Below are 18921 nucleotides of genomic sequence, written 5' to 3' on the forward strand. Positions count from 1 at the left end.
GCGTCACCCTCAACTCGATCTTCTCTTCTCCCTTCGATCACGGTAAGCCTGCCACTTCCTCCTAATCCAACTCGGGCGTTTCTTGGCCTGCGTGAGCGAGGGCCGGTTCTGATCACCTGCTGCCTCCTCCTCCTCAGACGACGCGAACACTGACACAGCGTCGACTTCGCCCACGTTCACCCACGTGCCCTCGTTTCCGGATCCTCCGCTCCCGCCCTCTGCGAGACCATGCGCACCAATGCGAGGACGGCAATGCGGTGTAGCTGAGGTAGGTACAGCGCTGCCATCGCTGAAGACGGTGTGTTCGGCATCCGAGGTTGGCTGGAGGTTTTGGCACCCAGTAAAAATATGTCCAGAATTCCGAATTGCCAACTCAGCAGGAGCAGATACTTCCCTCCTCGCCGCGGCTGATGAGTGTCGCTCGTCAACATCGCTTGCAATATCAAATGTCGCTGATGAAGACCTGTGCCCCTTCACCACCACAAGGTCCGGGCAAGCGGTATTCACCATTGCCAGTCGCAAGACTTCATCTGGTATGATCGCGCTTTTACTCTCTTCTAGCGTCGCCGTCTCGTTCTCGTCTGGCTTTGTGGGGACATTCTCTCCTGGTGTTGCGGCGTTGTTGTCTTCCGGCGTCGCAGTGCTGTCCGTGATGGGCGCCTCAGATATTGAGTCGTCCACTGGTGGTTCCAGAGTCGACGGAGGAGACGAATCGCGCACAGGCGCCTTGCCCTTATAGTCTCTCGGCTTGAGACCTATCCATTTACGACATCGATTCAGCGCAATGGTGTTGTTGGTCCGAGTCTCAGCTTTCTTGGCCTCCTTTTCCCCTTTCTGGATGAGCTCTCGCTCCCGCTCACTCCCGTACCGCTCCAGGTCCAAGGCCTGCCGATCCGCCAAGATCTGTTTCTGTCGCTTCCACTCCTGCCACCCAGCTTGGAAGCGGACGCGGTCTGTATCCGAATAGCGATCGAGTCTACTCCGCTCTTCTGGACTTGTTGTCTGTGCCGCAAACCCGCCATCGGTTTTCGGAATGTCCTTATATATAAGAGCATCAACTTCTTCCTCAAAGACGTCATACTCGATCCGGCCGTCAAGTGCGATGTTGATCAGGGCTTTGTATCTCTCCGTGTGCTCTAGCTTATCGATACCGTAGATCATGCTAGGGCCGGGGTCGCGACGCAGGAACTCGATTGTAGACTGGCGCTCCAGAGAATGCCGTGGGCTCGTCCTGATATTTGGGATAAGCAGCTTCGGGCTCGAATTCAGGGACAGCCGCTGCCTTGCAAATGATGGCTTTGTTGGTGATGGCGGCGGCGATGGAGGCCCGATACTTATACTGGGGACGAACGAGAAAGGCCGCCGCGGTGCCAGGACAGGCGTTTCAGGAGGCGTCTCTGGATCAGGATTCGCGATCCTTAATTGAGGCGAAGGCTTGCGAAACCCATTGCTACGCTTCAGCTGAGACCCTGCGATGGGCTGTGTTACAGGAACGGGTTCAGTCCTCTTCCGACGCTCTTCTGCATGTGAATCGCTTGGTTGACTATCTGAGACGATTCCAGCCGCTGATGGCCGTGCCGGCGAACGCGGATCGGTAAATTGAAGTACTGGTGTAGATTGGTCTATGCCGGTTCGCAAACGCTTATGAGGGTGAGCCATCTCCTCGACAGATCTCAACGGGCGAAGACTACCAAGGTGGCTGGTGTCGGTAGGATTCAATTTCGAAAGGTGTGTGCACATGTGCGTGTTGGCGGTGCGCGAACATATTGATCCTTGGAGGTGCAAGTTTGGTGATGAGAAAGAAAGCTCGGCGGGCGGTAGTGGTGATACGGTCGGAGAGTACCTTGATGACAGTGGCGCGCATGACTGTTCCGCGGCATTTGTGGACATCGTCGGTCTTGACATGTTGCCGATGCTGATTTTTGGGTCGCGACAGTCGTTGTTGAGGGAATGATGGTGATCAATGGCTCGTCAAAGGCGACGTCGAGCCGAACACGGGACAGATGCATGCAGGAACATGAGCACCGCACCATCGCATGAATGCGAAATGAAATTGACACGCTGGCCGGATGTCTGATTGTGTGTGGCTTATCGCATCCAAGCCTTGGTCCTTTCGAAAGTCAACCCACTCTGTCGGTGTCGGATGTGCTTGGTAGCACGTATCAGGATCGTGAGTGTCCAAATAAACATCCTTCCTTGTATGTCATGTAAACACAGCCGCAGCTGAGTTGGACGTGACAACTGCGATTGTCCCAACAACTCAGAGCGACTCGATGATTGTAGTGGTGCGATGGGCAGAATCTTCAGATGATTGTATCGGAACTGTGTGTGGGGATTCGATGAACTTGCGAAATGAGGCCGTCTGACTTTCCAGTCTCATTGGCATCGGTGTGCTGCTCCTGAAGTGGGACAGCGGCCGTGCAAGTCTTCCTGATCCTAGTCACAGGGATGCTCGTTCCAGACTTGTGTGCCTCGTTCGAGACAGCGGCTCAGCGTCTAGCAAGGCTCAACCGAAGTGGATGACAGCTCTTTGAACGCGAAATAGCTGATGATCTGGTAAGGTGCTTATCGCGGTTGTGGTCTCATGGTGTCGAAGAGCTCTCCATTCAAGCAGCAGTCTCCCGCTACGTGGCGAGTTCCTTTGGGCGCAGCCTTACCGCAATTGTAGCAGAAGACCTGACCGCAAGCACAAGTCATGCTCTTGCAACCGGCCGATCGTTCCACCCATTGCTTGCAGCCAGGGCAGGCCTTCCACCCTTGACGCTTCGCCATGTTCAACAATCTCTTCATATCTTGAACACATACTCCCTCATGCATCGTCTTTCTGCATGAAGGGCAGGTGAGGAGGCCACATGTTGGGCACAATGCTCCCTTGTCGGTGATGCATGTGCTGGGTATGTAGGTGGAGCAGTATCGGTCATGACAGAAAACGGGGTTCTTGCCGGACTTTTCGTTTATCAGATCGATGTAGTATGTCATCAGAGGAGGGTCGAGGTTTCCAAACCGTTCAACGATCTTTGCGGGAACGACCTTGCCGCAACAGTTGTACATCGATCGTGTTTCTAGCATTGTTTTGATCCCGGTCTGCAGGCACGCCGAGCAGAAAGCGTGCGAGCAGTGTGGTAGAACCGCTGCGAAGCGTGTGAAGAGAGGCTCGAGGCAGACAGAGCACTCGCTGATCTGTAGGGTCTGCCCGATGAGTGTGTTCTTGTTCTCGGGCATCGCGGTCTGAACGGCATCCGCTAGTGCAGAGAGCTGCTCTTGCAGTGACTGGACCAGAGGATCTTCTCTTTGGCACAATGTGCTAGCTTGGTCGCCGCTCAACTGCCGGTAGAGCTGTCGAATCGAGTCGAATGCTGCAATCGTTTCGTAGAAGTTGCCTTCGTCTGGAGAATGGTGTACGATCAGGCAAGCACGGAAATAGCAGAGCTCGCTGGCGACATCGTCTCTGGTACTGAGATGCAAAGGGTCGACTCCAGTGATGATGGGGCATTCTGACGGGTACGCGGATGCGAAGCGGACGTGATAAGTATGGTCGTCTTGCGGGAGGCGCACTTCAACAGTTGTGTGATCATCGTCCGAATATGTCGGAATTGCGATATTACCATGCACAGAGTTGATGACGATCAACTCGTCCGCCAGCGTAGGATTGAAGACTTTCTGTTGGCTTGCCATGGTGCCTGCCGCAACGAATTCGGAAGAAAGCAAAATATGTCGCGCAAGAGCGACCTAGCTAAGGTGTCGAGTGTCGAGTTCTTGACGTGGCAGCCTCGTTGATATAGGCTTGGCTTGGTTCTTCCATCAGTCCTGAGTTGTATCTGGCGGTGACTTCAGGTCTGACGCAAGTTACTCGCATGAGGAGACTTAGCGTGACTCTGGAGCTCAGCTCGGATATGGGGCAGGATAGAGCAATATAGGTACCTGATTTCTGTTTGGCGCTTCGATGAGTCAGAGGCGAGCTTGCCTTCCTTTGTGACTACCTCAATGAAACGAGCGGGCAGAGGCGCACGCTTGAGTCAACCTGACCAGTCACGACATTCGTTTGTAGCAGTAAATACAGTACTCTGAGGGGAAAATTCGTTGCGAATTTGAGAAGCGGCGTTCGTCCCAGATTACCTACCTACCTGGTATACTGTACCCGCCCCTGCAGACGACTATGCACATTCGATCATTCACTCCGGCCACTCAACTCCCTACAACGATAGAAAGATGCACCCCGTTCGCTGTCCTGTTCTGTTATATCCTGGTCCGTTCTGAGTTGTCGTAAAAATCTAGTCCTCCACGGAGAAGGCACTGTCGCCGTGGCCGCTGTAGTGGCACTCAAAGCCCCATCCTCCAACACCACTCGCAAAGATCGATGATAACGTGAACGCTCACATGCTTTGGCACGAAGAAAGTAAGATCCGAAGGACAACACATGCCTTAGAACACGCCCACAACGAGAACCTGGAGAACTTGCCCCTCCTTCCATCCTTGGTCCTGGAGGGTCTTTTTCTCGTCGAGCATGCGGCCGAGGTATGCGATGCGCAGGCGTGCTTCTGATGGTATCTGTACAGGCTTGTTAGTACAGTCCTAGCAGTCAGAACCAAGTTTGCTCACCTCCGCTTCGTCCTGAATCAGTCGCACTAGCACACCGACATTCTGGCTCTTGCCCAACGCAACGACCACATCAGGCCCGCCACGATCAGACAGGCGACATTTGATCTTGATGGCGTCCTTCTCAACGGGTGCTTTGCCCTTCTCAACCCTTGTCGGAGTCGCAGATATGACATCGTCGTCGACGTCGCTATCGTGGCCATCTTTGCCCTCGGCCAATGTGGCTTCTTTCATGTCGGCAGTCGCGGCTCCGATCATGGTTTCTGTTTCGGCTCCGTCGCCTTCGCCCTCCTCGTCGTCCGGCTGAATGTTAGTCGGGTCCGAGAGCACAGCCGCTGGAATACGGTAGAGGTTGCCATTTTCATCGTAACCGCCTTCTTCGAGGCGTCCGGTGGGGAGTGTAATGCCTACGGCATCAAGGATCCCTTGCGCTGTGACTAGATCATTCTCTCGAATGCATTCAGCCACTTGCCGTAGAGCATCCCAGATCTCGCGGCGGCCGGTGACGCGCGTCTCGAAGTACTCGTATCGTTCCCTCCGTAAGGAGCTTGGGCTCCATTTGCGTGACTTGCTTGCCCACGCTTTAGGAGTCTGCAGTGGTAGGTTGTAATGCTCGGCCAGCGACACTTGGCGAGAGGTCGTGTTCTGTGAGTCGTTATCTAGTGACCGTCGTATCGATGCTGGTGGATCCAGTGTGCTCTGTCTGCGGCGTTGTGCCGAAGTGCGCGAAGCAGTCGGGTTTATCGCTGTTTCCGAGGGTGATGGATGTTGTTGTGTGGTCGAACGTGTGGTGGATCGGCGAGGTGAGGGTTGGGCGACATTTGGAGGGACATTATCGCCCGCCGGGCGGGAGCTGCAGCAACCCTGAAGACAGTGGTCAGTACTACCGAAGGCATTATGATATAGGAGTGGAATGCACGGACCATGGTGCACTCAAGGCATTGTCCTCAGCACTGACGCCTCTTCGAATATGCGGGAACTGGTCGGTGGGAGGCGTTCCAAGCGAATGATGCAATGCTTCCAGATTGCGATCTCGCGATTCGGAGCACTGTCCAGAATGCTCTGGTGTAGGAGAGCCCAATGTTATTACTAGTTGGGACTGATTGATGTCTCAATGTGCTCGCCGGCGACAGATAGTGCGTATGTTAGGCTTGCGCAACGAGTGAGGGGGAGGCGCAGACGTGCACTTCCTCGTAGTTTGATATGCAAGCGAGGGAATCGATGAGAGTATTTTCTGAGGTGGTGGAGCAGCGCAACTCAAGCAGGGATGTCACGGGCCACGTCCAACGATTGAGAGGTCCAGATCCTGGGCCTGGGAGGAGTGATAATGTAAGCGTGATGTCGGAACCTCGGAGTAGAGATGGTGATGTTAAGACATGCATACAGTAGCACGTGCTGTCGATCTGTTGTCGCCACACTTGTAATGAAGGTATGTCCACGAGTCAGGGCACTGGGGATGTACGTGAACGATATGAAGATGTGAAGTGGTTGTTCTCTAGATTGTCAGAGCCTCAAAGACAATTAAAAAACTGCCGCTCAATGCGAACGAAGGAACGACCAAGTCCATATGTAGCTACCTCACTTTGTAGTGTGTGCCGTCAAGCGCTTCCATATACACATTCGTTCCTGCCAAATCGGCAACGCCACGCCTATACCATTGGACCCGTGGCATACCAGTATCAAAGAGCATCGCCCCTCAGATACAGAAAGGCCCTTGCTCCTACTCCTGGGCTGTTCGAGGACCTGGAATTCAAGACCACCAGCCTGCGATCGGATCACGTCACCTGAAGTCCATAGCTGGGCGAACGCCTCTGCCCCAAGCTGGAAAGCCACCCTCGTGCTTGAGGAACAGTTGCTGATACCTGCCACAGCGAGTTAGTCAGCTTGGATGATACGTCTCGCGGCAGGCTCAACTCACTTTTCGCTCTTAGAGTGGAAGTAGACACCACTAATTTCTCCCTTGATCTGGTTCATGCAGATGTAGTAGAATCCCTCGAAGCTAGCGCCTTGGATGCTCTTAAGTTTATGGTCGGGCACAAGGAAATGCTCCTTCCAGCGCATGTATATGTGCTCTTCCTGCCACCAGTCGCCTCCGCTCATAGGGTGGACGAACTCGATGTCGTTCTTTGCGTGGCCGGACAGTGGTCGCCATGATGGAAAACGCGCCCAGTGCGTCAAGTCAGTCTTATTGCTGGCGCCCCATGCTGGGTTCTTGGTCCGGAATGAGTACTTCTGGTTTGGTCCACCGATGATTTCTCCAGTAAAGAACGTGGTCAGTTCCGGGTGGTCAGGCGTCAGTCCGCAGATCTCGAGATAGCCCGACAGGGTACATTGGTCCATGTCGACAGATAAAATCGTTACGGCGACCTTGTAGATCTGCCGGTCTGATTGCTGGGTGCCAGTATACTTGGAGTATGGTTGGAAGAGGGACGAAGGCACGGCAGACGAGGGTAATTTCCTGCTGAAGGTCCATGGCTTGGTCTTGCTGGTCCAGTCGATGGTATGGTCGGTGGATTGGAATCGTGTTCGCTGCTGAAGTGGAGGACTACTCGCTTCTTCGGTAAGTTGCGGTGAAGGCAGTTGTGTAGCTTCTGGCGATGGCGCCCGAGGCGGCTCATTGTTGGATGTGGTCTGAGCGGCTTCAGTGCTTGGGATCTGCACCTGAGCTTCGAATCGCTCTTCGACGTCTTTCTTGTCAACAGCCATCTCAGAGTCCTCCGGCTCTGGGCCTGGGCTCGGCGGACCCTCGACTTTGTCCTTGTGCGACTCTCCGTCCCCACCGGTGGTATACATGCTATCTTCCTGCGCACTAGACATACCACCAGCCGTGTTGTCACTAGCGGGAGGCATGGCTCCGATGCTCCTCTCGCAGTCTACCGTCGTCGATACATACTCGTCGGTGAGCGCTGTGTTGAGGTTGGGGCACGCGATCGTGGGTGAGATTATTTCATTGGCACTGACGTCGGGTGAGCGGTCGCTTTCATGCGTGGGCATCGAACTGCGCAACCATCGGCACAAGCGATGAAGTAGTCAGATCAGAGTGAAGTATTAGTACGATTGAAGAGAAGTGAATGGCGACAGTCAAATCGATGCGATTGTCTATCAATATAATGCGCAAACGATGTGGATGATGGTGAGGACTCGAACGGAAGATCGAAGGTGGAGTGATTCAGTCACGCCGGTCGACTTCCCAATGGCCATTCTAGTCCGGGCTGAGAACGACCTATGAATGCCCGTTATCCACCACTAGACCACCCCTAAGCCCGACGCCCGGCTGCTTGGGCTGTATCCCCACGACCACCCCCAAATCCAAAATGCGGGGTAGACTTGCCCTCACGATAGTAGAATGATTTCCAGATCCTGCATGAGGTCTGAAAGTCAGTGACTCCTCTAGACATGCTCAGATTTCACGGTGGAGGGTCCGTGAAAGCGTCTTGTGAGCCTGCATGAAATCCCTTGCGTACAGCGTCTCGGGGTGCATCTTCCTTTGACGTGGAGACCCCGAGCGCATCGGTGCTCAATGACGTGCCTTTCGGCGACGTTTGATGGAGATGAATCTGAACGTGAGTCGAACGACATTGACGCTCAGATTGGTTTGATCTATACGTTGTATCAGTATGGTCGAAGCTGCTCTGCTGCTTCGCGAGCCTACCTTGAAGTGGAGCGAGATCAGTGAGAAGACAAGTGCCTTTAGGTCTTGGACCAGATAGTAAAAGACTCGCAGTCCTTCAGGATCTGCTGAGTCCGTAACGTCGACAAGTGACCCAATCTTGGCCGTCTGCCGTCTGTCAGTATTCCGGCCGTCCTAGTCGACGAGCATGAAGTACGGACCTCGAATTGAATATGTTCACTGCCCATCCGGATCTCTAGCTCTTGCCGCCCATCCTTGTTCTTCTGTGGCCACTTCGAGTCGTCTTCTTTCGTGATCTCGCTGTCTTTGATTATGCGCTTGATCTCTTGTATCATGAGCGCAGAGACCGACATCTCTTTCCGGATGAGCGAGTCATTTCTGTAGTTGGAATTGTTCGCATAGCGCGCAGTCGCACTCCGGCCGTCGCCAATTACTCGGAAGTCGAATTCTATCCACATCAGTCCCGATTCACGCCCTTGATGTTGCGTTGCATACCCAGAAATTCGTGCCCAAACCGTCCCGAATGTCCTGAACTGCGATAGCCATTAGCGCTGATGATCGAACCTAAGGCACTCGGACTGACTAGTAGCGGACGTAGAACGGCTCGTGGCTACCTTCCATGGCCATCCTGAAAGCCGCGTGCGGTACAAAGTATCAGACTTGGGGCAATCGCAGACGTTCAAAAGATTCCGCCGCTTTTTGGCGGGCAGCGGAGAGGGATTTGCCAAGCCCTGTTCCACAAGTGCGCGTCGCAACTAATAGCGACTGCTCAGCTTGTCAACAACCAGCAATCTTTACCTTCGATCACACGAGAGTCGTTGAGTGAGAGGGCAGGAGCGCCCATATGCACGCTGTCCTGCATCAAAGCCTATGATTCTGCGAACCGCAATGTTTGTAGCCTGAGGCCACGTAGCAGCTGATCTGGACTGCCCGCCCTCCTTGATCCGGCCCTTCTCAACGACCTATTCTCTGACCTTCCCGAGTTCACCACAAAGCCGCCATCATGACGGCGTTTCTCGATAATGCCTACAGTCTGGTCCAGATGGACAACGCTGCCGACACACCGTCGCAGCAGGACCTCAAGACCCAACTCGAAAAGGGTACCGATGAGACCAAGGTCGAGACGATGAAGAAGATCCTCATAATCATGCTCAACGGCGACCCTATGCCAAACTTGTTGATGCACATCATTCGATTTGTCATGCCGTCCAAGAGCAAGCCTTTAAAGAAACTATTGTACTTCTACTATGAGATATGCCCCAAATTGGACGCCAACGGAAAGTTGAAGCAGGAGATGATCTTGGTCTGCAACGGCATCCGAAACGACCTTCAGCATCCCAACGAGTTCGTCCGAGGAAACACTCTGCGGTTCCTCGCCAAATTGCGAGAGCCTGAACTCATTGAGCCCCTCCTCTCCGCAGCGCAGACCTGCCTCGACCACAGACACGCCTACGTCCGGAAGAATGCCGTATGGGCACTTGCCGCTGTCTATCAGCATGCTCAGAACCTCATACCCGACGCTCCTGATATGTTGCAGACCTTCCTGGCCGCCGAGTCCGACACCACCTGTAAACGCAATGCCTTCGCTGCGCTTATGACCATCAGCCACGACAAGGCTCTGGAATATCTGACTGGGGTACTTGATGGTGTGCCAAACGCGGAAGAGCTGTTACAATTGGCTGAGCTAGAGTTCATTCGCAAGGATGCCGTTCAGAACCAGGCAAACAAAGCGAGGTATCTACGGCTGATCTTCGACCTGCTCGAGGCCAACACAAGCACCGTTACATACGAGGCCGCCACTTCGCTCACATCTCTTACGAGCAATCCGGTCGCGGTCAAGGCTGCAGCCGGCAAGCTGATCGAGCTGAGCATCAAGGAAGCTGACAATAATGTCAAGCTAATTGTGCTTGAACGGGTCGACCAGCTTCGCCGGAGAAACGAAGGCGTCCTAGATGACCTGATGATGGAAGTGCTAAGAGTCTTGTCTAGCCCAGATCTTGATGTCCGGAAGAAGGCACTTGGCATAGCACTGGAAATGGTATCAAGCAAAAACGTCGAGGAGATCGTCATGCTGCTCAAGAAGGAATTGAGCAAGACTGTCAACGAACAATACGAGAAGAACAGCGAATATCGACAATTGTTGATTCAGTCGATTCACCACTGTGCCATCAAATTCTCAGAAGTTGCGGCAAGCGTGGTCGATGTGCTGATGGACTTCATCGTCGACTTCAACAACAGTGCAGCCATCGATGTCATCTCTTTTGTCAAGGAGGTGGTCGAGAAGTTTCCCAAACTGCGATCGTCGATAGTCGAGCGACTGGTGTCTACTCTTGGCGAGGTCCGGGCAGGTAAAGTCTACCGCGGATCTCTGTGGGTAGTTGGCGAGTACTCTTTCACCGAAGAAGATATCAGGGAAGCATGGAAACGAATCCGCTCCAGCATTGGCGAGATTCCCATTCTGGCAAGCGAACAAAGACTGCTCGAGGAGCATGCTACGGATGGCGACGCCGCGCCTGAACAAGCCAATGGCACCAAACACACATCTTCCAATAGCAGAAAAGTGCTAGCAGATGGCACATACGCTACCGAAAGCGCCCTCACAACCGACTCGGCCGCCAATGCAAGGTTAGAGGCTGTCAAGGCCGCATCGAAACCGCCGCTTCGGCAGCTGATCCTGGACGGCGACTACTACCTGGCTGCAGTGCTTTCTTCTACACTCACCAAGCTTGTTATGAGGCATTCTGAGATCTCTTCGTCGCAAGAGCGTACGAATGCCCTGCGAGCAGAAGCCATGTTGATCATGATCTCGATCGTTCGAGTGGGTCAGTCACAATTCGTTAAGGCTCCGATCGACGAAGACTCGGTTGACAGGATTATGTCCTGCATACGATCACTAGCTGAGTTCTCAGAGCGTAAAGAGCTCGAAACGTCGTTCCTAGACGACACACGGAAAGCCTTCCGAGCTATGGTAGAGGTTGAGGAGAAGAAGCGGGCAGAAAAGGCAGCAGTAGAGAAGTCGAGGACTGCTGTGCAGGTCGATGACGTCTTCTCGATACGACAGCTGACCAAGAAGGGCGCTGGCGACGGCATGGACGAGGTCGAAATTGATCTTGAGAAGGCCACTGGTGGCGATGCTGCATACGAAGACTTGTCCTCGAAGCTGAACAGGGTCGTGCAGCTTACTGGCTTCTCGGATCCGGTCTATGCTGAGGCATACGTCAAAGTGCATCAATTCGATATTATTCTCGATGTGTTGCTTGTCAACCAGACAACAGAGACGCTGCAGAATCTGTCTGTCGAATTCGCTACTCTGGGCGACCTAAAGGTCGTCGAGCGCCCGACGACCCACAATCTAGGACCACAAGACTTCCTGAATGTTCAATCCACGATCAAGGTATCCAGTACCGACACCGGCGTGATATTTGGTAATGTCATATACGATTCGCCAGCCGGTAACGACACCAAAGTGGTCATTCTCAACGACGTCCACGCCGACATTATGGACTACATCCAACCAGCTACGTGCACTGAATCTGCTTTCCGGACAATGTGGACCGAGTTCGAGTGGGAGAACAAGGTGAATATCAGCAGTAAGGCGACGAAGAAGACACTGCGGGAGTTTCTGGATCATCTGATGAAGAGCACGAATATGACTTGCCTGACTCCGGATGCGGGACTGAAGGGCGATTGCCAGTTCTTGAGCGCGAATTTGTATGCGCGGAGTGTGTTTGGTAAGTCTCACTCGTATATCTCCCACCGACCCTGCTAACAATTGCACAGGTGAGGATGCTTTGGCCAACCTGAGCATCGAGAAGACGGCAGACGGCACCATCGTCGGCTTCGTGAGGATACGTTCTAGGTCACAGGGCTTGGCGTTGAGTCTGGGCTCGCTGAAGGGCTTGAAGGCCGGCACGTATTAGAAGCACTTCTCGGCCAAAAAGTAGAGGTAGGTAGACAGAGTCGTCTAACCCAGTTGCGTGCTAAAGAGCCAGTATTGTCAACGGTTCCTGCAATTACCTCTTGCGTTTGTTCCGTTCTCGAATGCGCCTTCTTGGAGCATTAGGGGAGGTTCTTGCATGAACGAGGGCCACCACGGCAAGAGCGAAGACTTCTTCCACCCACAGACTTCGTCTACTTACCTGACGCAGTTGCACCATGTTCTACCATCAACCCGGAACGCGTTCGATTTCCATGCCACTCTATTGTGAAGCATACCATCTGCCTAATGCTAATACCAACGGCTTGGTGATGTCGTCGTTAGCGAAAGACGTCCAGCCCCAGCTTGAACATCAAATGGGCCTTCGCCATTGCTAACCTACAAGCTTCGCCAATAGCCGCCGCCAGCGTTCCACGGGAAGAGACCTCTGAGGTCACAAACGCCATCAGCACAGTTCAGGGGCAAGGCCTGGTAGCCAAATATGTCGGAACAGACCATATAAAATGGCCTGCAACGCAACGAATGCTAGTACCGCAGACCAAGTCCCTAAGCACGCGGAAAATGATCCAGAGACAAGGCTCGCTGATCGGCCGATCGCCGACAATCAAGAATGGCCCGAAGAGGAGCAAAAGCCAGGCTGGGCTCGGCTTCCATCTTCACATCCAACACATCCGCGTACCCAGGCGAGTAAGAGTCACTTACGCGGCAACGTGGCAGCAGTCGTCCCATCTGGCATGTCTTTCCATCGGCGAGGACGGCATCAAACGACGACTAGTGCTATGTCTTAGCGCACATCGTCAGTCTATGCGACGACTTTACCAAGTTTTCTACATGTGGACGCCTGCCAAGACTCACGCGAGAGCCTCAAGAGACTCTTATAGGCTTGTGCCTGATAGCCTCACTCCACGCATGTGAGTGACGCCCCTGAAGGCCTAAATGTTTGCCCTGCAGATTCCGCGGCCCGCCGATGCGCTTCAGGGTATACATATGCTCTTGCCTGCACCTTCCCACAACGATAGGGCGGGCTTCGTGGGTCAGCATCGCTCAAGCCAGCTATGATGATGTGCCCATCTATGCCACGGTCGGTCGCCGTCCTGAGCATCATCCTGGCCTTCACCAGCCTCAGCTTTTTCACATCAGCCCAATCCCTCCCAACGGAACCTCAAAACGATACCTGGAATTCCTCCTACCACCTGACTACTCAACAGATCACCTCTGCCAATCTCTCCGCCCACCTCGCCGATGCAGTTGCCCTGGCCCTCAACTTCGAGCGAACGAACCGCGCCGGCGGCCCCGTCTCCTCTGACCCCTTCTACACCTCCCTCCCAGCACCCAATTCTTCCAACAGCGCTCCTGGATCACTGCTGCGAGTTGAGCCCTACACCAACACCAGCCTCTACACCCTCCCTCCAGGCGTCGCGCTTTCCCGCTTCATCTACATGACGCGCACCTCCAATGACACCATTGTCCCAGCCTCCGCCTACATTCTCTGGCCATTCACGCCGCGCACCTTTCCCTACTCATCCAACTCCAGCACCAGCAAACCGGAATCCTTGCCCATTGTTGTCTGGGCCCACGGCTACTCCGGCGAATCTGCCTCTTGCGCTCCTTCTTCCTCCCGCGTACTGCACCAAGACTTCCAGGCGCCCTTCACACTCGCCCTACAGGGGTACGTCGTCGTGGCGCCCGATTTCTCCGGCCTTGGCGTCAGCATACATACTCAGGCCAAGAGATCCTCCAACAGGGTCTAACCGCCGGCGCAGGACACGGCGACGATCTGCTATTTGCGGTCCCAGCAGCGAGGGCAGCCTTCCCCGGTGAGCTACGCAACAGCTCCTTCGTCTTGATGGGCCACAGCACAGGTTCGAAGGCGTCATGGGGCGCCGCGAGTAATCTTGCTTTGCTCTCAGCGCAATCGCAGAACGACTCTCAGTCGGCTCAAGAGTTGCAAATGGTATCCAAGGGCTATCTAGGTACGATCGCTGTCTCACCCTGGCAGCCACCGTATCTACAATTGCCGCTGAGCGAAGAAGCCAAAATACCCAATGCGCTGTCCATCTACACCTCGGTGAACATAGCGGGTGATTTGAGAGCCGCCAACGGGGATAACTTCAACATCAGCACCTTCCTCAACGACCAAGCCCTAGCCTATTACAATCTCATATACGAGCTAGGTGGCTGCATTGCCACGCATCAGACACTACTCTTCCTCGGAGAGCCGATACAGGATGTCTTTCAAGATGGCTGGTATGCTGTGCCAGAGTACCTACGGTACGCGGCATCGATCAAGAATGCGGGATTGCCGGTCATGGGGCCACTGTTGGTGTTGCAGGCTACGGGGGATCCCTTATCTAACGCGACGATCGCGCAACAGCAGGTCAACGAGACGTGCGGTGCATTTCTAGACGTAGACATCGAGTATGTCGAGTACAATATCACTGGCCACTCGGACGTGCTGTTCGCGGCGCAAACTAGGTGGTTGAAATGGATCGAGGATAGATTCGCAGGGGCGGCAGCGGACACAGCTGGTAGTGCCAGTGGCGTTGTGAAGGGACCTGGCCAAGGAACAGGCAATGGCGGAAGTGCTGGCGTCGGTGGCTGCTCTTGGGAATGGGTGCAGCCGGGCACGTCTCGTCCCGTGGAGGCTTACGTGCAAGGTGGTCCAAGATTTATTCTCGAGTATGCACAGGAGGGTTACCAGCTGGCTTGAGAGTTGTAGAACAGCATACTTCCAGTCTCACTTCATAGGTATCATTTCAAACTTAGTCAGGTAAATATCGAGCATATCACAAAGCCACTCATCCCATCAGGCAGCATTAGGTACTACCAAGGCATGACACTGATGAAGAGTCTACCATCGGGTTGGATGCAATAATAGCAAAGGATGAAGTTAAGGGCAGACCAATCATTTATATCACTTCGACGAGTCGAAGACCCGGCGCAAACCGAAACGATCACTTCACTGGCTCGTGTCAGAGGCATTCACTGTTGTTGTGCGGATCTGGAGACAGACTCTTGTCATCGCCACTGCTACCACAGCATTGTCAGCCTCTCACTGAACAGGCAGATACCACGGCAGTCATCCGGTCTCGACTAGCACTCTGTGCCATCCGGCGATAGATAAGTCCTGCCACCGAAATCTAGTCATCCGGTTTCTGAAACAAGCAGTCTACCTTCCTTTTTGAGACTTCTATCCGTCGCGAGAGGGAGTCGCGAGGCGTCATCCGGCGTCATACAAGGCGGGCATTCACAAATGTCAACTACTGTAAGACGCTATTCCACACGGCAAACAATGTCGCGCAGCTCGAAGAGCTATACCAGCCGAGCTCGGCGACAATGCTGCAGCGGCGCGCACGTTCTGCTGTACCGCAGAAAGGTCTTGTGAGTCAGGTGCGATTGTCGTCAATCGATCGCTCCTGCAGTACTGGAGAGGTGTCTAGCGAGGAAAGTGCGAGTGCAGTCAGCTGGTCGCTCCTGCGGCGCAGGATGTCCAGTGAGGCAGTCGCAAGAGGCTGTCATCCGGTCTGCGAACATCCCTGTCGACCGGTCTGAATTGAGTCCGTCGTTCGTGCGGCGTGTGGATCGAGAGCTTCGGAGCTTCCTGCTACTGGTTTACGAAGTGACAGACGCCGTATAGAGGAATGGATTGAATGCCGTAGACTTAGCGAGGCAGTAATACATTGCTATATCCGCTATGTATGTATGAGCCTCGGAGGACTACATACGCTCAACGAGGTCGATGTGATGGGTGGGCACTTAGCGAACGGCAGCACAGGCTGCTCTCGCTCCATACTTGCCACTCGTAAGTCGCTTCCGAGCCACAACCCCAGCCCATCAACGACCTACACCGTCCTGGTAGCAGTCGTGGTCGGTGTCGCCGGCGACCCCACCTCCACTTCCTGAACAACCGACTCTCCCTGACCTGCCTTCCCCTCCTCCGCCAACTCCTTCTCATGCTGCGCGTTCGTCATCGCAGCGATCTCATGCACGCCGCCGGCCTCGCCGTCGAAATACTTGGCAATTTCCTCCATTGGGGTGTAGCGGGTCTCGATGAAGTACAGGTAGATGACGACGACCTCGACGACGAGGAAGACGCAGTAGAAAATGTAATACTTCCATGCCAATGCTTCGAGGGCTGGGGCGTTGGCGTACTGGTTGAAGAAGAGAGCCAGGGTGACGGTAAAGTTGAGCCAGACGTAGCCCTTTGCGCGGAGGCCGTAGGGCATTATTTCGGTGGTGTAGGTGCTCATTAGACCGGACTAGAAAACAAAGCGTTAGCTTGAGGACGAGGTATCAGGGATGGGAAACAAACCTTGAAGTTGTAGAAGAAGTCGTAGAGAAGATCATTGTGATCAAGCCGTTGCCTAGGTTGTTGTTCTCCGAAATGGCGAAGCGGGCGGAGATGATCGTAATGATGGTGAAGGCAAAGAGCATGCCGACGGTTGAGATCATATAAATCGGCCGCCGACCGAACCGGTCAACAAAGAGCGCGAAGAAGAAGTTGACGAACAGCGCCGCGGCCTTCATGCCACCGTTCAGACCGAGTTGTTCTTGAGGTGAAGTGATGCCCACGCCCTTGAGCACGAAGGTGAGGTAGTACGACATGATTCCGTTTCCAGACCACTGGGAGAACAAGCCGATGGCGGAGACAAGACCGATACGCTTGCGGTTGCCAGGTGTCTTGAGGAAGTCAACCCATTTAGAGGAGCGGTTGTTCTGCTTGTCGATTGCCAGAGCAGTGCGGATCTCGGTGTACTCAAGAAGGACGAACTCGTCTTCCTTATTCCCGTCCGCGTGGTAGTATGCAAGAATCTCGAGTGCTTCCTCGTTGCGGTCCTTGTCGACGAGCCAACGTGGAGACTCAGGGATCCAGTAAAGGAAGGCGAGAATGATGAGTGTGCAGATGCATTGGAGGCTGAGGGGAGGCGCCAGGCTAGGTTGGAGGGGATCTGGAGGGTGCCATAAGTAGTCCATGCGGCGATGAAAGCTCCCGAATGATACGTGCAGCCCATGTAGGTGGACAAGATAGCACGATCCTGCGGGTGGGAGATCTCGGCGATAAGGAGCGGTGCAGATGAGAGGGTGATGCACATGCCGAAGCCAAGCAGGAAACGACCGCCGACGAACATGCCGAAGCCGTTGGCACCGGCTTGAAGACCTACGCCGAGGAGGAGGAAGAGACTGCCGACAAGAATACCGACCTTGCGGCCGAATCGATCCACAAGAGGTGGGCAGAACGGAAGACCAATCAGAGAACCGAGTGACATGGAGCGTTATAAAAGCCGAGCATGCTGCCGCGAGGAGAGTCGAAGAAGTCCTGCCAGTAGGGGAGCGCCTGCAGCCCATTCATCATGGATCCTAGTAATCTTTTTTAGAATCGAACTAAAACGAAATACCCATTAAAGATGCGTACCGTCGAAGCCATTGGCAGTGTTGGTCAAGACCAGGATGACGACCCAGAAGTAAAGCCTCCTCATCCTAGCGTTCTTCCACCATTGGACACGCTTGTATGTGCGACCGGCGAAGAAGAAATGGCCTCGTGGCGGGACCACGGGCTTGATTTGCTCGACAGGTCTGAAGCGAACCATGGCTGCGGTTGCTGAGTGTCAATGTGAGGGGAACGCTGAAGTGCCAACAGCGATGAGAGAGTATGAGGGGAGGACTGATCAAACACGGAGTCGAGGTAATGATATAGAGTCTCTCCTCTGTCGCGTGCTTGCCATGCTGTGTGGTGCAAGGTTTCTGATATCAGCCGGAAAGGCGTGAAGCCCAGCAATGGTAGCGAATCCATCGCATACTTCGACACAGCCTCCCATTGGCAGCGGTGATCTTAGCTCGTTCTGAGAACGCCGGCGGCAACCACGTTCGAGACCTTTTGAGTAAAAAAGGCAGGGTCCCCGCTGCGGGTTTGCAGAGAGGTCGGGTGGGTCTACGAAGTCTTGAAGGACTTCGGTTGCATGTGACCGTGCCTCGGCGTGCATGGACATTATCTGAAGCTTGGGGCCCAGTGAAAGGCATTTTCCCGCATTTGGGAAGATGTCGGGGGTGGCGACTGGTCTCCGTCGAATCGTATGTCGATCTCGAATTCGGGAGAGGTCTTGGCACCAAGGTAATCTTATCCGGATTGAAGCTCGACTTTCTGAACGTCCGTCTCGGCAACGACCCGGCAGATGTATGAATCGCCTTGGTATTGAGAATTTAGCCGGAAATCGAATATGCCCAATTGACAACGACGTCGAGATAGGGAAGTCAGTATCAAGACTGCAATGTGAGATTCTGTAGCTCAATTCAGCCGACTGTTTGAGTCGGGTGTCGTGGTCAGCAGTCCGGATGTCGACGTACCTTGTAGGGTGGCTGGGCCATCAGGTGCCTAGGCGAATTGGATGCGAAAGACTCAGGCGGGAACTGTAAGCACCAGGCGAGATGGTGCTTAACACTCGATTGCAGAGTGTAGGAAACTTGGAGAGGCAGAGCTCGACGTCAAGACGGTGATGATGGCAGGCGAGGAAGTCTATCAGGAGCAAGAGTCTCATAGCGAGAGTCCGCTCGAGAGGACAGTGCTCTCGACCATGCATCTCGGCAATCTCACTCTATAGATCCACGGTGCTTCCGTTGGGCAATGAGTACCTACCAGCAAGGTAGAGCTTGCGAGTTTGCGCCAGAACCCATGATCTTATCATTCCAGGTGTCGTATCCTGCGCGGAGAGCAGATGCGTGGCTTTGACCTTCGTTTCGCTCCGTAGTGTCATGCATGAGG

At 54.1% G+C, this 18921-nt stretch overlaps 7 protein-coding genes across 7 annotated transcripts; 2 read left to right on the forward strand and 5 right to left on the reverse strand.

Annotated features, from left to right (window-relative positions):
• Positions 1 to 9: 9 nt before the first annotated feature.
• On the reverse strand, positions 10 to 1905 carry AB675_5355 (uncharacterized protein; the record flags this gene model as incomplete). The annotated part of the gene is made up of 1 exon (XM_018145562.1): positions 10 to 1905. The coding sequence occupies one exon, from the start codon at positions 1903 to 1905 to the stop codon at positions 10 to 12; it is 1896 nt and encodes a 631-aa protein (XP_018001821.1).
• Positions 1906 to 2565: 660 nt separating this feature from the next.
• On the reverse strand, positions 2566 to 3675 carry AB675_5356 (uncharacterized protein; the record flags this gene model as incomplete). The annotated part of the gene is made up of 1 exon (XM_018145563.1): positions 2566 to 3675. One exon carries the CDS (start codon positions 3673 to 3675, stop codon positions 2566 to 2568), a length of 1110 nt encoding a protein of 369 aa, XP_018002165.1.
• Positions 3676 to 6376: 2701 nt separating this feature from the next.
• AB675_5358 (Glucose-induced degradation-like protein) lies at positions 6377 to 7446 on the reverse strand (the record flags this gene model as incomplete). The annotated part of the gene is made up of 2 exons (XM_018145564.1): positions 6377 to 6458; positions 6515 to 7446. The coding sequence occupies 2 exons, from the start codon at positions 7444 to 7446 to the stop codon at positions 6377 to 6379; spliced, it is 1014 nt and encodes a 337-aa protein (XP_018002083.1).
• Positions 7447 to 8181: 735 nt separating this feature from the next.
• On the reverse strand, positions 8182 to 8854 carry AB675_5359 (uncharacterized protein; the record flags this gene model as incomplete). Its single annotated transcript, XM_018145565.1, has 5 exons — positions 8182 to 8196; positions 8249 to 8374; positions 8428 to 8675; positions 8723 to 8760; positions 8811 to 8854. 5 exons carry the CDS (start codon positions 8852 to 8854, stop codon positions 8182 to 8184), a joined length of 471 nt encoding a protein of 156 aa, XP_018001976.1.
• Positions 8855 to 9230: 376 nt separating this feature from the next.
• AB675_5360 (Coatomer subunit beta) lies at positions 9231 to 12147 on the forward strand (the record flags this gene model as incomplete). The annotated part of the gene is made up of 2 exons (XM_018145567.1): positions 9231 to 11958; positions 12008 to 12147. 2 exons carry the CDS (start codon positions 9231 to 9233, stop codon positions 12145 to 12147), a joined length of 2868 nt encoding a protein of 955 aa, XP_018001845.1.
• A 1090-nt stretch (positions 12148 to 13237) lies between these two features.
• On the forward strand, positions 13238 to 14874 carry AB675_5361 (uncharacterized protein; the record flags this gene model as incomplete). Its single annotated transcript, XM_018145568.1, has 2 exons — positions 13238 to 13870; positions 13909 to 14874. 2 exons carry the CDS (start codon positions 13238 to 13240, stop codon positions 14872 to 14874), a joined length of 1599 nt encoding a protein of 532 aa, XP_018002137.1.
• Positions 14875 to 16006: 1132 nt separating this feature from the next.
• Positions 16007 to 17431, reverse strand: AB675_5362 (Lactose permease; the record flags this gene model as incomplete). The annotated part of the gene is made up of 3 exons (XM_018145569.1): positions 16007 to 16409; positions 16477 to 17097; positions 17166 to 17431. The coding sequence occupies 3 exons, from the start codon at positions 17429 to 17431 to the stop codon at positions 16007 to 16009; spliced, it is 1290 nt and encodes a 429-aa protein (XP_018002054.1).
• Between the last annotated feature and the right edge of the window lie 1490 nt (positions 17432 to 18921).

This window comes from Cyphellophora attinorum (assembly GCF_001299255.1).
Source record: "Cyphellophora attinorum strain CBS 131958 chromosome Unknown Contig8, whole genome shotgun sequence".
In the NCBI taxonomy this organism is placed as follows: domain Eukaryota; kingdom Fungi; phylum Ascomycota; class Eurotiomycetes; order Chaetothyriales; family Cyphellophoraceae; genus Cyphellophora; species Cyphellophora attinorum.